Source organism: Hemiscyllium ocellatum, chromosome 23 (assembly GCF_020745735.1).
Source record: "Hemiscyllium ocellatum isolate sHemOce1 chromosome 23, sHemOce1.pat.X.cur, whole genome shotgun sequence".
Lineage (NCBI taxonomy): Eukaryota > Metazoa > Chordata > Chondrichthyes > Orectolobiformes > Hemiscylliidae > Hemiscyllium > Hemiscyllium ocellatum.
In genome coordinates, this window is record NC_083423.1 from 23,397,232 (window position 1) to 23,417,063 (window position 19,832).

A 19,832-nucleotide genomic window follows, 5' to 3' on the forward strand; every position below is an offset into this window, starting at 1 on the left:
GTGTTTAGATGTAAACACATGATGTCAAGGCAGGGAAGGCTGTGGGCAAAGTGCTAGAGATTGGATTAGAATAATCAGAGTCTTTCTTTTTTGACCGGTGCACATTCCATGCACCAAAGGGCCTTTATCTGTGCTTTGTGACATCTGAGGGTTAGCAGAGGTCGAGAACTGGCAATAAATGAGTTAATGAACCTGGCTGTTTTCCTGTTACCAGTCACTGCCAACTCCTTCCAGGTAAAGAGATTGGGAGAGCAGAGAATAAATGGACTGAAGGTCTCTCCTCGCTGACAGCCTGTCGAACAGCAGTGTGTATTTACTGCAAACATCCTGTCTTTTATATGAGAGCTGAGAGCCTGTTAGATTCCAACTGTTGAGACAGGACTCCCACTGAGCACTTACAAATTTTATTTTTAGCCGTTTCCACCTTTGGATAATTATGGAATTGAGTGGGCAGTGAAATGCAGGAGAGTCTGGGGTTGGGTGAGGGGGTTGGCCAGGGTATGGAAGACTTTAGGGATTTGGGGATTCTGATCCTAATTGAGAGCAGCCTGAGAGGTGGTGATTGATTCCGAGAGATTTAGCTGAAGGGTGTTATGAAGGGGGAGGTGAGGGAATGCAGACAGGAATGTTCCGGATGACTGGAATCTGTACACACTTACTCTACAAGGAACTTCTCATTTTAGATTTGGAAGGAGTGGATACTGCGAAGTAAACTGTTCACATCTGCTTTTGGTGTAGAGAGTATTGCTACCCACCTCCCCAAAATGCTACCCCACCTCTGTCCAACCACCCAACAAAACGCAAAACGCAACCCCTCCCAAAAAAACCTAATCATCCCATCCTGCCCACCTACCCAAAACCCCATTCTGCCCCCCCACCTCAATCCCCATCCTGCCCCCAACTCAAACCCCATCCAGCCCCACACCCCAATTCCCATCCTGCCCCCCACCCCAATCACCATCCTGGCTCCCACCCCGAACCCCATCCTGCCCCCCACCCCAAACCCCATCCTGCCACCTCACCCTAAAGCCCATGGTGCCCCCCAAACCAACCCCCTTCCTGCCCCCCCCACCCCAATCCCCTTCCTGCCCCCCCACCCTAACCCCATCCTGCCCCCCGCCGAATCCCCATCCTGCCCCCCCATCATAAACTCCATCCTGCCCCCCCAACCCAATCCCAATCCTGCCCTTCACCCCAGACCCCATCCTGCCCTTCACCCCAGACCCCATCCTGCCCCCTCACCCTAAAGCCCATGGTGCCCCCCCAAACCAATCCCCTTCCTGCCCCCCACCTTAAACCCCATCCTGCCCCCCTACCGAATCCCCATCCTGCCCCCCAAACCAATCCCCATCTTGCCCTTTACCCCAAACCCCATCCTGCCCCCCACTCCAAACCCCATCATGCCCCTCACACTAAACCCATCCTGACTCCCAGCCCAATCCCAATCCTGTCCCCCCACCCCAAACCCCATCCTGCCCCCCCTTTCCAATCCCCATCCTGCCCACCCCACCCAAATCCCCATCCTGCCACCCCATCCTGCCCCACCACCCCAGTCCCCATCCTGCCCCCCACCCTAATCCCCATTCTGCAGCCCATCCTAAACCTTATCATAACCCCCGCCCCAAACCCCATCCGGTCCCCCAGCCCAATCCCCATCCTGCCCCAGCCCAATCCCCATCCTGCCCCCACCCTAAACCACATCCCCCCCACCCCAATTCCCTTCCTGCCCCCACCCCAATTCCCTTCCTGCCCCCACCCCAATCCCCTTCCTGCTCCCCACCCTAAACCCCATCTTGCCCCCCACCTATCCCTATCCTGCCCCCAGCCCAAACCTTATCCTGCCCCCTCACCCCAGACCCCATCCTCCCCTACCCCAAACCCCATCCTGCCCCTCACTCCAGACCCCATCCTGCTCCCTCACCCTAAACCCAATCCTGCCCCCTCATGCCAACACCCATCCTGCCCCCCTTTCCAATCCCCTCCTGCCCCCCACCCCAATCCCCATCCTGCTGCCCCACCCCAATCCCCATCCTGCTCCCCACCCCAATCCCCATCCCGCTCCCCACCCCAATCCCCATCCTGCCCCACACCCTAATCCCCATTTTGCACCCCCACCCCAATTCCCATCCTGCCCCCAACCCAATTCCCATCCTGCCTCCCCTCCCCAATCCCCATCCTGCCCCCATCCCAAACCCCACCTGCCCCCACATCCCAAACCCCATCCTTCCCACCCTACCCATACCCCCTCCTGCCCCCCCAGCCCAATCCCCCATCCTGCCCCCCGAGACCAATCCCCATCCTGCCCACCACGACCAATCCCCATCCTGCCCACCACCCTAACCCCATTCTGCCACCCCACGCCAAAACCCATCCTTCCCCCACACCCCATACCCCATCCTGCCCACCCTACCCATACCCCATCCTGCCCCACACCCCCAATCTCCATCCTGCCCCCCAGTCCAATCCCCATCCTGCCCCCCCAGTCCAATCCCCATCCTGTCCCCCCAGTCCAATCCCCATCCTGTCCCCCCAGCCCAACCCCCCTCCTGCACCCCCACCCTACACCCCATCCTGCCCCCCAGCCCAGTCTCCATCCTGCCCCCCACTCCAATCCCCATCCTGCCCCCCACTCCAATCCCCATCCTGCCCCCCAGCCCAATCTCCATCTTGCCCCCCACCCTAAACCCCATCTTGCTCCCCACCCCAATCCCCATCCTGCTCCCCCAGCCCAACCCTCATCCTGCCCCCTCACCCCAGACCCCATCCTGCTCCCTCACCCTAAACCCAATCCTGCCCCCTCATGTCAAACCCCATCCTGCCCCCCTTTCCAATCCCCTCCTGCCTCCCAGCCCAATCCCCATCCTGCCCCCCAGACCAATCCCAATCCTGCCCTCTCGCCCTCAACCCCATCCTGCTCCCCCACGCCAATCCCCATCCTGCCCCCCACCCTAAACTCCATCCTACCGCCCCCCCCCATCCTAAACTCCATCCTGCCCCCAGCCCAATCCCCATCCTGACCCCAATCCGCATTCTGCCCCCCCACCCCAATCCCCATTCTGCCCCCCGGCCCAAATCCCCATCCTGCCCCCCCACCCCCAATCCCACCCTGTCCCCCAGGCCAATCCCCATCCTGCCCTCCCACCCTAAACCCCATCCTACCACCCCCCACCCTAAACCCCATCCTGCTCCCCCCACCCTAAACCCCATTCTCACCCCCCACCTCAATACCCTTCCTGTCCCCCCAGCCTAAAACCCATCCTGCGCCCCCCCACCCCAAACCCCATCCTACCCCGTCAGCCTAAACCCAATTACCATCCTCCATTACCTATCCTTCTCTGCCCACATATGCTAATCCCAACCATATGCACTAATAATGTTATGTGGAACAACTCTGCCTGACATCATTTCCATTAAAAGTCCAGCTGATACTCCGAAACTCTGACAAGACATGGGTCAGGATATATTTAGCCTTGGCCTCCTGTCTGAACATTAGCCCATCAGAAACTCTGCTGTCCCGATCCTGATTCAACATGTCCCATTCATTCCCTCTCCCTTGCCTAACACCAGTTAGTTCCCTGTCTAGAAATGCCCTGATTTGAAATTCGCTGTCATAGTTTCCACATTCCTTCCTTGTTATGAAGCCTTAGCAACCTTCTGAGGTCTCTATACATCTCCATTTCTGGCTTCTTTTGTGAACAGGTTCCCACTGGTGGCTGGACCTTTAGTTCACTATACTCTGAAATTTCCTCTTTAAACCTCTTTGGCCCTTGATCCCTCCATCCTGTAATATGCCCCTTTGACCAATGTTTGGTGACCTAACATCCTACCCCAACCAGGAACACTGTGGCCAATTGAGATGAGCTAATCAAACCTGGTACTCTAAGGGCTCAGTTAGTCTTTTTTTCCCAGGTTAGGCTGAAAGGAGCTTGTTACTGTGGATTTAGGAACTTCTTATGTTAGCCTTGGTTGGATAGAGCTTGACTCTCTTTATCAGTTGTGTGAAAGCGGTGTCTCTGGTCATTCCTCTTAATGTTTGTCTCTTGTAGTGATCGACCTTCTGGAAGCCCTGAACATCACAAGATCTATAAGGGGAGTGAGCAGAAGCAAAGGCCTGGAGCCAGGGTTCCCAGCCTGGAAGTTCCGTAACCGTGTGCCACACCTCACACTGCCACGGGATTATGCCATCTACTTCCTCACCTCCATGCAAGGCTCCATTGGCTTCCACTTTGTGGCGAAGCAGAGCAAGAACTCCGAGGGGACGGTGATCTCCTTTACCTCACCAACCATCACCAAGAAGGATGGGCAGCCACTTCTACAGCTTGTGTCCAGCACCAGAAGTAACCAGCTTCGACTGGATTACCGAACTGTGCACAATATGGAGCCATCGTCTGTCACCTTCCCTGGAGGGACCCCCTTTGGGAATGGGCAATGGGGCAGAGTGGCCTTCAACCTAGAAGCTCAGAAGATAACACTATTCATTGACTGTGAGGAAGACATCATCTTTGAAAAGACCATGGGCGATGATGCCATTAGCCTGATCCTCCCCATTGACTTGGAGATTCACTTCTCCAGTACAGCGGGAGATCGCAGCAGCAAGTTCACGGTAATGCCAACATTAACCCATTCAACAGGGTATCAGCCTAGAAAGATACAATCCTCTAAATGTCCAGGTCTCTCAAATTCACTATCCCTCAACCTGCTAGTCACACTACCCAATGACAGTGGAGATGTTGACTTATCAGTCACTGTCAGTTAGTCTGTAACAGACAGACAGAGACATGGGGCAGTGGAACGTGATGCTTCTCCCAAACATGTTAAATATGCCACTCAAATTATTTATAAACTCAATTCCAAAATTTTGAATTAAACCTGTCCAATTTGTTTTTGGCTGAATCGGTACTCTCTAAGTCCAACCTAATGATGTTTTATTGTTCCTCACTCTCTCTACTGTGGTAGATATGGCCATGCTGAGATCACAACCATGTTATTCTCTGTCCCAACCCAGTGAAATATGTAGCTGTGTGCTGGAGAGGCTGAACCTATCCTGTGAGTTGACCTCCCAAATATTGATAGCCATGGGAGCTTGCTTCCTTTCCCTCCCAGCAATGACAACCTCCGCCCCCCTCCCCCCCCCCACCCCGATCAGTTGCATGTACTGAGCTGTACATGTGCGCGCGTGCACACGCATACACACACGCGCGCGCACGCACACACAGAATCAGGCAGTACAAGAATATAAACACATGCATAGGCCTCCACACATAATCACATACACTTCAGACTCTCACACAGCATCTATCCCAAAAATAGACCATTCTCTCTCTCTCCCTCAAAACTCATTCACTCACTCAATTCCTTCTTCCCTTCAGGTGGCTACTACTCAACAATAATCTATGCATATGTTCGGTTTAGGTTCTGCCTAATGCACCCAATTCCTGATCTCATTATAGTCTTGGGTCAGACTTAGACAAAAGAGCTGAATGCAAGAGGGGAGGGAGGAAGCCTGCCCTTGATATCAAGGCTGCATTTGACCAAGTGTAGCATCAAAGAGCCTGAACAAAATGAGTCAGTGAGAATCAGGGGTAGCACTCTGCTGGTTGGTCCTCACCTGGCACAAAGGAAGATGGTTTTGTTTGTTACAGATCATTCATCTCAGCCCAGATCATCACTGAGTACCTGAGGGGGAACATTTCCCAACAGCCTACAGAAGCAAGTGGGACTTTAATCTGGGGCTCCTGGCCCAGAGATAGGGACACTACCAGGACTGCAGGCTATGTCCTTGAGCCCAACCATCTTCAGAGTGCCTTCAATGACATTCTCTCTCTATCATAAAGTCAGAAGTGAGGGTATTTGCTGTCTATTGCACATTGTCCAACACCATTCGCGACTCTTTAGATACTGAAACAATAAGACCTGGCCTGGTCTGAGAAATGGATTCTAACATGCACACCAAACAAGTGCCAAGTAATGATCATCTCCAGCAAGAGAGAATCTAACCCCTGGACCTTTAACTTTCAGTGGTATTTACATCCCTGAATCCAACACTTCCCACAATCTGGAGAGTTACCATTGACCAGAAACTGACCTTGACCAGCTATATAAATCCAGTGGTCACAGGAGCAGATCAGAGTCTGAGAATCTGGTTGTGAGTATCTCACCTCCAGACTCTGTAAAGCCTGGGCAGCATCTGTGGGATACAGAACAGGAATGTGATGGCATACTCTCCATTTGTCTGGGTGGGTGCAGCTTGAACAAAACTCAAGAAACCTGGCAATGCAGCCCAGTTGGTTGGTATCCTATCGAAGACCTTTAACGTTCATTCCCTTCACCAATCTCAGTGGCAGCAGTGTGTATCATCTACAAGACTCCCTGCAAATGCTCAGGAAAACCTCCTTTAGCAGCACCTTCCAAAGCCTCAACTTCTACCACAGAAAAAGACAAGAGGAACAGAAACACCTGAAGGAGCCGCTTCAAGCCACTTACCATCCTGACTCAGTGCCATATTGCCTCTCTTTCACTGTCACTCAATCACAGAGCTCCCAACCTATCACTACACCAGTGTAGCTTCATCACATGAATTGCCCTGCTTCAAGAATGTTTTTCAGCACTTACCTTCCAAGGGTAGTTAGGAATGGGCAACGTCTTTTAGCCTAGCAACAATGTCAGCTTGCCTGAATGAATTAAAACAAATCACAGATAAGCGCACATGCATACAGATGCACACAGAGACACACAGAGCTAGGTCCAGTTACTAGACTTCGGCCAGGATGCTGGGGACCATATTTCCATTCATTGACAGAACCGAATGTCTCCTCCTCCAATTAATATAGAACATAGAACAATACATCACAGAACAGGCCCTTCAGCCCACGATGTTGTGTCGGCCATTGATCCTCATGTATGCACCCTCAAATTTCTGTGAACATTCTCTTAAATGTCCACAATGACCTTGCTTTCACAACTGCTGCTGGCAACGCATTCCACGGTCTTACAACTCTGTGTAAAGAACCCGCCTCTGACATCCCCTCTATACTTTCCTCCAACCAGCTTAAAACTATGACCCCTCGTGTTAGCCATTTCTGCCCTGGGAAATAGTCTCTGGCTATCGACTGTATCTATGCCTCTCATTATCTCGTATACCTCAATTAGGTCCCCTCTCCTCCACCTTTTCACCAATGAAAAAAGTCCGAGCTCAGTCAACCTCTCTTCATAAGATAAGCCCTTCATTCCAGGCAGCATCCTGGTAAACCTCCTCTGAGCCCTCTCCAAAGCATCTACACCTTTCCTATAATAGGGCGACTAGAACTGGACTCAGTATTCCAAGTGCGGTCTAACCAAAGTTTTATAGAGCTGCAACAAGATCTCGCACCTCTTAAACTCAATGCCCCTGTTAACGAAAGCCAAAATACCATATGCTTTCTTATCATGTTCTGACTCTGTCTCTCTCTCCCCTCTGAAGGCACACTCTCTCATTTCCCTCTTTCTGCTCCCCTGAAGGTGCTGTCTCTCGTGCTCTCTCTCACTCTCTTGCTCTTTCTTCTTCCCTAAAGGGGCCTACTCTCTCTCCCTTTACCCCTCTTCCCCTGAAAGTGCTGATGCTCTTCCTCCTTCTTCCCCAAAGATATTCTCTTTCTCTCTCTCTCTCTCTCTCTCACTTGACACCCTCCCGCCTCAAAAGGAGCTGACTGTCCCCATGTTGCTCTGCCTGTGGCAGTACAAATGGAGTTTGCTGCATGTATTTCAGAGATCCACATCCCCCCTTAGTGTTAGCATTGAGAGCCTGTGAAGGAATATCTGTGACCTGCTGGTTGGGAAAGTTATATTTGTGCACAATCGCAAATCTCCATGTGGTACCCTGGCTGATCTCCCCCTCACTTGTGGGGGTCGGGGTAGGATGGTGGGGGAGCTGAATAGAGTAGTAGCAGTTGTGTAGTTTCACACTGCTGTCTGGAACAGTGCATGGATTCAACCATTCCTGAGTCAAGTGGTCAGCCAGTCATTGAGAATGGGAATTATTAATCGACTCTCACTGACTCTGTCCTTACCTCCATCCTGCAGTGAAGTAGTGGACAATACGATATCTATGGAAGCATTTTATAGATACATTCAGTAGGTATTCAATAAGGTTCCACTGTTAGTTATAATTGTAACTCATGGCATGTAAGACCGGGTTAAGAGATTGATCCATTGGTAGAAAACAGACAGTTGGCATAATAAGTATTGACTCACATTGGAAGGAAGTGACTAATGATATCCCGCAAGAATTCAGTCCTTATCTTAATGACAATAGTAAGCCATCCATCTAAGATTCCTGATAACACGGGTTGGTATGATGTGTGGGTAGTTATATAATTTACAGAGAGACATCAATGGATTAGGTCAGTGAGCAAAACTGTCAAAAGCCTTTCAAACCCAATAGGAGCAGTGTCTTCCACTTTAGACTGAAGGATGTATATAAACAGTTCTCTAACATTGGAAGCTCGGACAGTACTTGTCCGAAACGATTAAGAGGTCCATGTACACAGTCACTAACATAACTAATGGAAAACTTGGCCATTTATAACTAGAGAAATATATAAGGGAGGATGTTTTGCCACAACTTTCCAAAACCTTGGTTAGACCACAATTGAGGAGCTGTCCAGGTACCACAGCATTAAAAGGATATATTGGTCTTGGAAGGAATATAGTGCCAATTCCCGAGAATGTTTCCAGGGTACTTGGAGAATGAGCACAGTTTACAGAAATGAGGCTTGTTTCCCCCAGAGTACCAGTTTGAAGATTTTGAAAGGAATTAACCAGGTATATTGAAAGATAACTTTTTTCCCACTGTTGAGTGTTCTCAAAGGCACAAACCACAAAACCCGAGACAAGCACTGAACTGAGCAGTTTTGGAAACATTTCTGAATGTGAAGGCAGTGCATGTGCAGTGGCTCACTGCATAAGGCCCAGTACATCTGAGCCAGGTCAATAATGTCATTCACACTTTACTCCAGGATTACTGCCAGTTTAATACTGTTTTTTCACACCAGGGCTATTGGCAGACCGCAGAAATCTCCCCCAGTGGATTCATTCGCCGCCCGTGGCACTGTGATAATCTCCCAGGTAAGGAGGGGCTTTCTCAGTTGGTGCTGATGCTCAGGGTGGTCATTGGAGAGGGTAAGGAGGGATGATGGGAGCTCACCAAACCAGGCAGAGAGTGGTGGTGGGGCAGACATGAGGAGGGGAATGGAATGGAGAGAGAATGCAAGGAAATCAGGCAAAAAGAGGAATGAGTAAGTGGATGAGGAATGGAGAAAAGTGTGAAGGTGTTCATGCTAGGAGTCTGAGAATGTAAGCAGATCTCCAGTCTGTAACTGGCAGTTATGATGAAGACATTACAGAAAGATAAGTGTGTCTGTAATCTGAGATTGTGTAGGTAGCATCTCTTCCCCAATATCAGGCATTCAAATATCAGGTGGGGCTATAAAATGCTCTGTTCTATGACAGGCAAAGTAGGGGCTTTGTGGTGCAGTGGCAGTGTACTTATCTCTGAGCTAGGGTGCCCTTGTTCAAATCCCACATGTTAAAGGAGACACAGCCAAACATTGAGCAGTTGGAGAGGGACCTAGAGGCTTCCTGCATAGACAATCAATCCCAGCATATCTGAGTGCACTTCCACATAGGACAGAAGGAAAATCTACTTTCTTTGACTAATGTTTAGTTGCATTCATATTTCTCCCTGCCCACAAACTGAGGGGGTTACTTGAGGTTAATTACTTGTAATAAGATGACAAGCCTTGAGCTCTAACAATCTGTTCCGCCAGAGTCCTCAGGCAGGTTCGGGATGGTTTGGAGCCAAGGTGAAGTTTTCTCTAAATTGTCCCATCACATTGCCAGCACAGCTTAAGGACAGAGGAATTCTGTCAGCCTGTTACTGCATGAGAAGCTGATGTCTTTGTGAATGGAGCATCTGTTTCTGATCCCAAACAGCGGTTCTTTCAATGGGCAAAACCAGCCCAGACTGCACTGACTGCAACATGGGACATGTATCAGACCACCCAGGGTGATGGATGTTTGGTGATCAGTCACACAGCCTGCATTGTGCAGGTTCAAAAGGAACCTGAGGCACTCCTGAGGGCTGCACTGACAGTGCTGGATTAACACTTAGTGATGGAGGTGCTGCTGCTTTATACAGACACTGTATGATAACAGTATGCACTTGGAATAATCCTCACACTTACACCCTGCCGACTACACAGTGACGACAGTTACACAGTAAGTAACCATCAGTGTCAGTATACTGTGACTCTACAGCCACAAAGTGAGTGACTCCCACCTGACTGACACTCCCTGAAGGCTGTAGTTTTAAGACTTGTTCAATCTGTTAACTGGTTCATTATATATTGGAATGAAAATGATTTGCTGTCTTTTTTTCCCAGATTCATTACCTTTGCCATATTCCTTGGTTGAGGAACGTTATTCTAATTCCGATGAACAATTCCAATTCCACGAAGAGGATTCCCCACATCCGTTGTCATTGTCTGACATTAGTCAGTATCGGCAGCAGCAGAGTGATGCTGGGGAGTCCGTGCTAAGCCACAACCTATCATCTGCAAACCCAGAGCAACGCCTGGCAAGGCTAGAGGAGATGGTGACCTCACTGGGCACAATGCTGGATATGCTGAAAGCTCAGGTAGGGGAAGGCTGACACTGTGAAACACACACGACATCCAACACAGACTCTAACTGGACACACTTGCGTAGAGACTGACCGTGTGAAATTCAGATTGAAAGTACCTGCTGTGTGGCTGACTATTGGCATCTGGTGCCCACAGTAGTGTCATTGGCACACTTATGTAAACACTTACTGGTTAACTTACTTCAAATGCCTAATGGCTGAAGACATGAGTGTAGTCACTTGGAATATACAGAGGAGGCAGACCTGGACGTCAATCAGTGTGCCATGCTAATTGGTTCCTAACCAAACCGCTTAGAACTCAGGAGCTGGCTAAGATTCTTGTCTTACCCTCAGAGACCTGGCCACGTGCTCAACAGAAGATGGGTTCTCCCTTCCCAGTGTTCAGAAGAAGGGTCATAGAGTCTGAGTATTAGCTCTATTTCTGTCCCCACAGACCCTACCCAAACTTGCTGAATTTCACCAGCGCTTTGTTTTTTTTAAAGTTTAGATTTCCAGCATCTGCAGTGTTTTCCTTTGATTCCAACACTCCTGCCCCCTAACTGTTGCTCTTTAGTAGGGATTATCAGCTCCTTATTGGCTAATTGCTGATTGATTTTTTTCCCGCTGCCCTCCATTCTGCAGCTGCTCATCGTTTCTCCTTGAGAACACAACGCTGCAGATGCTGGAAGTCTCCCACAAGCCTTGGGGGGGTGTCCGTGGAGACGGAACCTGTTACTGGGCTGGCTTTTCTTACTTGGGTGGCCACCTTTCCCTTGGTGCCCAACCCGAGTCAGAAACCAGAAAGTAGCTACAAAGGGACTTTGCTCACAAATTTTCATTTCCAGAAACCTGGTTAAAGATGAAAGGCCATCCAGGGCAGGAGGAAGCTTAGTGGCAGGGTTCACATCCACAGTCTGATGGAGAGGTGGGAGCAGCTGGGGCAGGTCACAGACCACAATGGTGCCTCAAAATGGTGGTATTTGGGTTAAAATTAGTCATTGCACACAGTCATCATATGCCATAGAGAAGCCCTGCACAGTATGGCTTTGGCTATAACTTGGCCATGCTGCCCCAGCTGCTCTGTGAATGAGTGCTGATGTTGTGTGACTGTCTGAGCTAGCAGGTTGAGAGGCTGATGTCCCAGTGTTGGTGCTGTGTCTTCAGCACCCCTTCTCCCCTGGCTGTTTCTGTACTGTCTAGCCAAGTGACTGCTCCTGGAAGTCTGAGGGGGAAAGGCACAAGGTGAGTCTGTGGTGAGGAGTCAGAGTCAGTGAAGCAGTGCATGTTTATAGTTCCTACAATGACTTTAAATCGGAAGAGAATGTGGATGCGAGGAACTGCGATATGGCAATGATGATCAGGTGTGAGGATATTGTCATCTTCAATGGCCTCAGCATTTCTGCGGGCAGAGCCCTCATCAGTGGGCAGCTCAATCATGATTAGCACCATCTCCAATGTCAGACACCACTGCCGCCATTCCGGAGAGTTCTGTCTCCTGCTCTGTACCATCATGTCATGCCAGAGGACAGCATTTGTGGCAGTGAGGGTGGTGCAATGTGTTTGGATGATTGACCCAGTGAGAGACAGTACACTCAGGGTTATGACCCATGACGCAGTGAGAGGCAGTACCCTCAGGGTCATGACCCATAACCCAGTGAGTGACAATACCCCAGGGTCATGACCCCCATCCCAGTCAGAGGCAGTACACCCAGGGTTATGACCCATATCCCAGTGAGAGGCAGTACCCAAGGGTCATGACCCATAACTCAGTGAGAGGCAATACACCCAGGATCATGACCCATATCCCAGTGAGAGACAGTACCCCCAGGGTCATGATCTATATCCCAGTGAGAGACAGTACCCCCAGGATAATGACCTATGACCCAGTGAGAGACAGTACCCCAGGGTCATGACCCATAACCCAGTGAGAGGCAATATACTCAGGGTCATGACCCATATCCTAGTGAGAGACAGTACCCCAGGGTCATGACCCATAACCAAGTGAGAGACCGTACCCCAGGGGCATGACCCATGACCCATGACCCAGTGAGAGACCGTACTTGCCTGACTCTTCCTCTGTTCAGTTTGTAAGAGTACGCTTTTCTTCCTTATTTAGAATGCTGAGCTGTTAGTACGAGTCAAGCACCTGGAGACGTGTGAATGCAGGAAGCCCACATGTTCATGGCACGGGAGACAGTATGAGGAGGGTCAGTTGTGGGAGCAGAATCTCTGCAGCACCTGTACCTGCACCAAAGGCGAGGTACATTGTTCCAGGCGGAATGACAGTGCGATCTGTCAGGGTGAGTGCTGCACGCTGCGCTGGGATGGAGGGAGAGCCAAATACATTGAACACAAATTGTCTTCTAGTGGATGATGTTCATTAACATTGCAGTGTTATGACTCTGATGGGAAGAATGTTGCTGATAACCAGCCCGACTGCTCTGCAGGGCATCCCTTTTTTGTCAATATTTTGATTCAAACACCAGAGTAACCAAATTGTTTCTCTTTGTTGCTGCTGTCCAGAATTAGAGATGCTCACGAGATTTATTTGGTTCTTATATAAAAACATGTTATTTAAACAAGGGGGGAAAATCGCTTAACAAGTAATCTATATTCCAGAATTAAACTTAATCCCAATTAACACATTTATGCGTGATATTATAGCTCTCCAGAAGTTATTCGGTTTGTTTTAATAAAGGTGAAAGTGGTGACTAAAACATCCAGCAGGCCAGGGGTCTAAACTCAAAGGATAAACTGGGGATGACAGCTCACAATTCTCTGAGCTTCCTGTCGATGAGATCGAAATGCTGAGGACCATATGATGATAGAAAACCTTCAGACTAGACTTCAGTTCGATGGAAAGTCAGTAAGACACAAGTCTTTGAATGGAAGTCACAGTTTAGTTTACAGAGTATGTGAGAGAGCAGAGATACTGATATTTTGTACAATTCTCAGATTTCCTACAAAACTTCACTGAGAAAAATCTTTGTATTTTGTCCTACTGGAAGATTTTGTTTGTAGGAATGAGAAATTCGCTTACTGCACGCACACCTTGGAGGTCTTTTCCTTCTACTGATGTACCCCAAGTGACTGAGAAAAACAGAAAGCGACTCCAGATGAGTGTTGCTAGGCAACCTTCAGTGCATAGGCCCCATAAGTCAATCTCTTTGATATCATGTTTTTCAGCAATAATTGCAATTAGTCATTCTTTTATCACTGTTAAAAGCTTTTACCCATCTCTTTTCCAAAGTTACTTCACTTTTCAACAATTTGGTGAGTTATAGCCCAAATTCTGCTGAACAATTTCAAAAAATCACATGTCCCTTCAAAACCTTGGTAAATCTTTATCATCTAAAATTGTCTAAACAGTTCTATTGCACAACTCCTTGAGATTCTTTAATATAAATATGTATTCTCAATAGCATTAAACATTGATAATGGAGGAAACTATACAGAAATAGGCAATTTAGCCCAACCAGTCCATTCTGGCAGGCATGGTCTGATCCTTCTCCTCTCCTTCCTCTCCTAAATCTTATCATAATCCACGACTCACTTTCCCTCAAATGTTCTGTAAGTTCCCCTTCAGTATATCCATGCAATTCATCTCGATCACTCCCTGAGGTAGCAACTTTCATATTCTCACCATTCTCTTGGTAAAGACATTTCTTTTGAGTTATATTTTTGATTTCTTGGTAACTTTCATATTCATGACCATTTTATTTTTTCCTTAGAGTGATCACATATTATCTGTGTCCTTAACGCCATAAGAAATAGGAACGGATGTAGGCTATTTGGCCTCTCAAATCTCCTCCACCATTCAATAGGAACCTGTCTCATCCAACATTCCTCTTATATCCTTTTCTGTCTTTTACTGTAACCCTTGATTCCCTTACTAATCAAGAACCTATCTATCTCAGCCTTAAAGATGCACAAGGAATCTGCCCCCACAGCGTTCTGTGGCAAGGAGTTCCAAAGACTCTCAAGCCTCTGAAAAATGAAATTCTTCCTAATCTCAGTCTTAAATTGGCACCACTTAATTCAGAGACCATGCCTTCTGGTCATAGACTCTCCCATGAAGGGAAACGTCCTCTCAGCATTTACCCTGTCAAGCCCCTTAGGAATCGTTATCTTTCAATGAGATCACCTCTCAATCTTCTGCATTCCAGTGAACACTCCCAGCCTGTTTAGCTTTTGCTCATAAGATAATCGATCCATACCAGGGGTCATCCTCGTGAACCCTCTCTGAAGTACCTTCAATGAAATGACATTTTTCTTTAAATAAGGGGATGAAAACTGTATGCAGTACACCAGATGTGGTCTCACCAGTACTGTGTACAGTTGCAGTAAGACTCCCCTATGCTTGTCCTCCAACTCCTTTGAAATAAGGACCAACATTCCAGTATTACCTTGTGCCCCTGTGTGCTAGCTTTCTGTCTTTTATGTTCACATACCCCCAACTCCTTTTGTGTTGCAGCTTTCTGCAGGTTTTCTCCATTTAAATAATATTCTCTTGTTTTTCCTTCAAACCAACTTCACATTTTCCCACATTATACTCTGTTTGCCAACTTTTACCCAGTTACTTAACCAATCAATATCTGTCAGTAAGGTGTTTGTATGCCTTTCAGAATCTGCCTTTCCATCTATTTTTGTGTCATCTGCAAATTTAGCTACAGTACGTTCACAACCTTCCCCAGTTCATTAATATATAACGTAAACAGTTGCACTCCCAGCACTGATTCCTGTAAAACCTCACTGGTGACAGATCATCAATGTGAACAATAGTCCCTTATACTCACTCGCAGTTTCCTGCCCACGTGCCAATTCTCTATCCAGCCAATATACTGTCTCCGACACAGTGGGCACTTATCTTATGACTTAACCTTTTATGATGTACCTTGTTGAGTGCCTTCTTGAAGTCCAAATGCAACACATCTTTCTGGTCCCCTCTATCCACTGCTCAAGACTTCCTTGAAAATCTCCAGTAAATTAGTCAGACAGGATTTCCCTTTCATGAAGCCATGTTGATTTGTTGATCATTTTCCAAATGTTCTGCGATTACTTCATTCATACTTGATTCCAGTAACAGTAGATATTTGGGTGATTGGCCTTTCGTTATCTACTTTTTGCCCCCTTCCTTTTTTTGAATAGTGGAAGTGTCAGATCAGCAGTTTACCAATACACTGCTACTTTTCTAGAATCTAAGGATTTTGGGAAAATTACAACCAATGCATCTCTGTAGCTATCTCTTTTAGGATCCTCAGCTGTTAGTCAATAGGGCGAGGGTATTTATTTGCCTTTAGTCCCATTCGTTTGTCGAACACTCCCTTCTTTAGTGACAGTGATGGTATGTAATACTCCAGTGTTTGCGGATTATATTTAATACACCCCTCTTTAGTGACAATGATGGCATTTAATACTCCCTTATTTAGTGACAGTGTTGGTATTTAATACTTCCTACTTTAGGACAGTGATGATATGTAATATTCCCCTCTTTCGTGACAGTGAAGTTATTTAATACACCCCTCTTTAGTGACAGTGATGGTATTTAATACTCCCCTCTTTAGTGATGCTGAAGTTATTTAATACTCCCCACTTTAGTGACAGTGATGGTATGTAATATTCCCGTGTTTGCTGACAGTGATTATATTTAATATCCTGTCTTTAGTGACAGTGATTATATTTAATACTCCCCTCTTTATTGACAGTGATGGTATTTAATACACCCTTTTTCATGGCAGTGATGATATTTAATATTCCCCACTTTAGTGGCAGTGATGACATTTAATACTCATTTCCTTAGCGACAGTGATGGTATGTAATATTCCCTCCTTTAGTGGCAGTGATGATATTTAATACTCCCCTCTTTAGTGATAGTGATGGTGTGTAATACTCCCATGTTTGCTGACAATGATTATATTTAATACTCCCTTTAGTGACAGTGATGGCATTTAATGCTCCCTTCTTTAGTGACATTGATGGTATTTAATATTCATTTCTTTCGTGAGTGATGATATTTAATACTCCCTTCTTTAATGATAATAATGTTATTTAGTACTCCCTTCTTTAGTGACAGTGGTGGTATTTAAAACTCCTTTCTTTAATTACAGTGATGGTGTTTAATAATCCCCTCCTTAGTGACAATGATGGCATTTAATACTCCCTTGTTTAGTGACAGTGTTGGTATTTAATACTTCCTACTTTAGGACAGTGATGGTATGTTATACTCCCCTCTTTTGTGACAGTGATGGTATGTAATACTCCCCTCTTTCATGACAGTGATGGTTTTAATACTCCCCTTTTTAGGACAGTGAAGTTATTTAATACTCCCTTCCTTAGTGACAGTGATGGTATTTAATACTCCCCTCTTTGGAGACAGTGATAGTATTTAATATCTCTTCTTTAGTGGCAGTGATGGTGTTCAATTCCTCCCTCATATTCTTTAGTGGTAATGGGATGTTCAAAGTAACGACTGATGCAAAATGTATGTGTGACTCCTCTGCCATTTACTTGATCCCGAAAACTGTCCTCTCAGATTAATTTTCGAAAAAGCCAATGCTTACTTTGACCTCTCCCTTTTTATGTATTTTTAGAGAAGATCTTATTGCCAGCTTGTACATTCCTTGCTAGCTTGTCCTTATAAGTTATTTTCTCTGTCCTTATTGTCTTTTTATCTTTTGCTGGATTCTGAATTTATCCCAGTCTTCAGGGCTGTCCCTGACTTGGGCCTTCCTTTATGGTTGATTTTTTTCAGCTTGATGCTGCTCATTCTCCTTAACTTCCTTGGTTAGCCATGGTTGGTTTACCTCTCTCAGAATCTTCCATCCTAACTGGGATATACTTTTGCTGAGGGTCATGGATTGTCCCTACCTGCTTACTGTGATTCCTGCTCATCTATCCACCCACTTGACAATGGTATGACTCGGTCCTCATACCATTGTATTTCCCTTTATTTAAGTTAAACTCAGTTGTTTCTGACCTAAGGTTTTCATTCCCAAAATGAGTGTTAAATGTATTACGTTATGATTACTGTTTCCTCAGAGATGATTTGTTAATCCTGCTGCGGTACCTATTGCCAGATCTAGGATAGCCTGTTCCTTGTTTGGCTCCACAGCAAGTTGCCCTAGGAGACTATCTCTAATACACTGTATAAATTTGTTGTCATAGCTATCCTTTCCAATTTGATTTAGCCAATCAACATGAAGATTAATGTTGATTTATACCCTTTCCTACATTGCAGCTCCTGTTGGGGGGACTGTACATTACTCCTACTAATGTCCTCTTTTCCTTGCTATTCTTCACCTTCATCCAAATGGAGTCTAGATTGAATGTCACAAGAATTCTTGTTTCATCTCTTTTTAACTGTGCTACCCAGCCACCTTTTCTCTCCCTTCTGTCTCTCAGACGGGTCAAATAGCCCTGAATATTAAGTTCTCAGGTTCGACCTGTTGTAACCATGTTTCCACTATGAGATCATGATCATTTTCCTCAATTTCCAACTTTAGCTTGGCTATCTTATTCCGAATTCTTTGTGCATTCAGATGCAAAGCCTTTAAGTTTGTTCTGTTATGGAGTTTCCCAACACTTTTATGATTCCTTGGTACAATATGACATTCACACATTCTGTCCCAACCCTTTATTTTCTGGTAACAAACAGCCCCCTTTTCCTTTATCTTTTGACTGTCTAGCTTTCCGTGCATCTAATCCTATCCCCCAACTATTTAGTTTAAAGCCCTATCTAAAGCCCCTATTATGCGATTTTCCAAGACTTGGCTCCCAGCATAAATCTGGTGGAGCTGGTCCCAGTAAAACAGCCCTCTCATTCCCTGGGACTGGTGCCAAAGCCTCATGAATTTGAATCCATTTCTTCCACACCAATCTTTGAGCCACACTTTTACCTCTGTCTTGTTGACTTTGTGCCAATTTGCTTGTGATTCAGGTCATAGTTGGGAGATTATTACTTTTCTGGTTCTGTGTTTAAGTTTAGTTTCCAGCTGCTCATATTCCCTCAGCAGAACCTCTTTCTACCTATGTCATTGGTACCTATGTGGACCACAACAACTGGATCTTTCCATTCCCACTACATGTTCCTGTGCAGTTCAGATGAGATATCCTGAACCCAGGCCCAAACAGGCAGCAGGGCCTTTGGGACTCTCAATCTTAGCTAAAGATGGCAATGTCTATTCCTCTGACTACATCCCCGATTTACAACTACATTTCTCTTTTTTACCTCCTCTTGAATGGCTCCCTGTACCATAGTGCTGTGGTCGGTTTATACCTCTGCATTGCAGCCTCCATTCTCACCTACACAGGGTGCAAGAATCTTAAACCTATCAACAAACACATTGACTTGGATCCCATTTATCACCCCCTGAGAAAAAGAACAGGAAATGATGTCACTACAGGAAATGACGTCACAAACTCAAGGACATCTAAGTGCATAAATAGAAAGTGGGTCATGCCACCAGGACTTCATCTGATGATGTTACCTAGTAATGAAATGTCTGAAAATTAACCTTCCAGCTTAGCGAACAAGCCAACATCCAGAATCTTAAACCTGTTAGACAAGCACAAGCGCAGAGGTTCCTTCAGCACTACCTTGTGGGTTTCTCTATCTGCCTCACTTGTGGTCACACTCTCCTGTCTGTGACCACTGACTGAATTTGAGGTAGTTAATCTAAGGTGTGTGACTGCCACCTGAAACACAGCATTCAGGTAAGTCTCCCCCTCCCTGATTTGTTGCAGTGTTAGAAACTCAGACTCCAGCTCATCAACTCTGAGCTGGAGTTCCTCAAACAACCAATACTTCCTACAGATGTGGTCACAGTAAACCACAATAGGTTGAACCATCTCTCATATCATGCAGGTGCAACACATCATCAAACAGTTTACAGTTTCAAAGAGCTTTATTCTGCTCCATGCTGCTCTATGTTTTGTACCCTAGGGTGGCGAGAATCATACGTAATATTCCAAGTCAGTTCTAACTGATGTTTGCTACAAGTTTACTTTTATTTCTGTACCTTACAGCTGTACTTTTATTTCGCTACCTCAAGAAATAAATTGATTTGGAGATGCTGGTGTTGGACTGGGGTCTACAAAGTTTAAAATCACACAACACCAGGTTATAGTCCAACAGGTTTAATTGGAAGCACACTAGGTTTTGGAGCGACGCTCCTTC

The 19,832-nt window shown here is 46.5% G+C and overlaps 1 protein-coding gene across 3 annotated transcripts in view; it reads left to right on the forward strand.

The window, feature by feature from the left end:
- The window catches only part of kcp (kielin cysteine rich BMP regulator), a 156,084-nt gene that overhangs the window by 20,208 nt on the left and 116,044 nt on the right, over positions 1-19,832 (forward strand). For all 3 annotated transcript variants that reach the window (XM_060842765.1, XM_060842766.1, XM_060842767.1), the window contains exons 2-5: positions 4,047-4,603; positions 9,030-9,102; positions 10,419-10,672; positions 12,774-12,957. In XM_060842765.1, the coding sequence (XP_060698748.1) occupies positions 4,047-4,603; positions 9,030-9,102; positions 10,419-10,672; positions 12,774-12,957 (1,068 nt within the window). The remainder of the gene's footprint in view (positions 1-4,046; positions 4,604-9,029; positions 9,103-10,418; positions 10,673-12,773; positions 12,958-19,832) is intronic.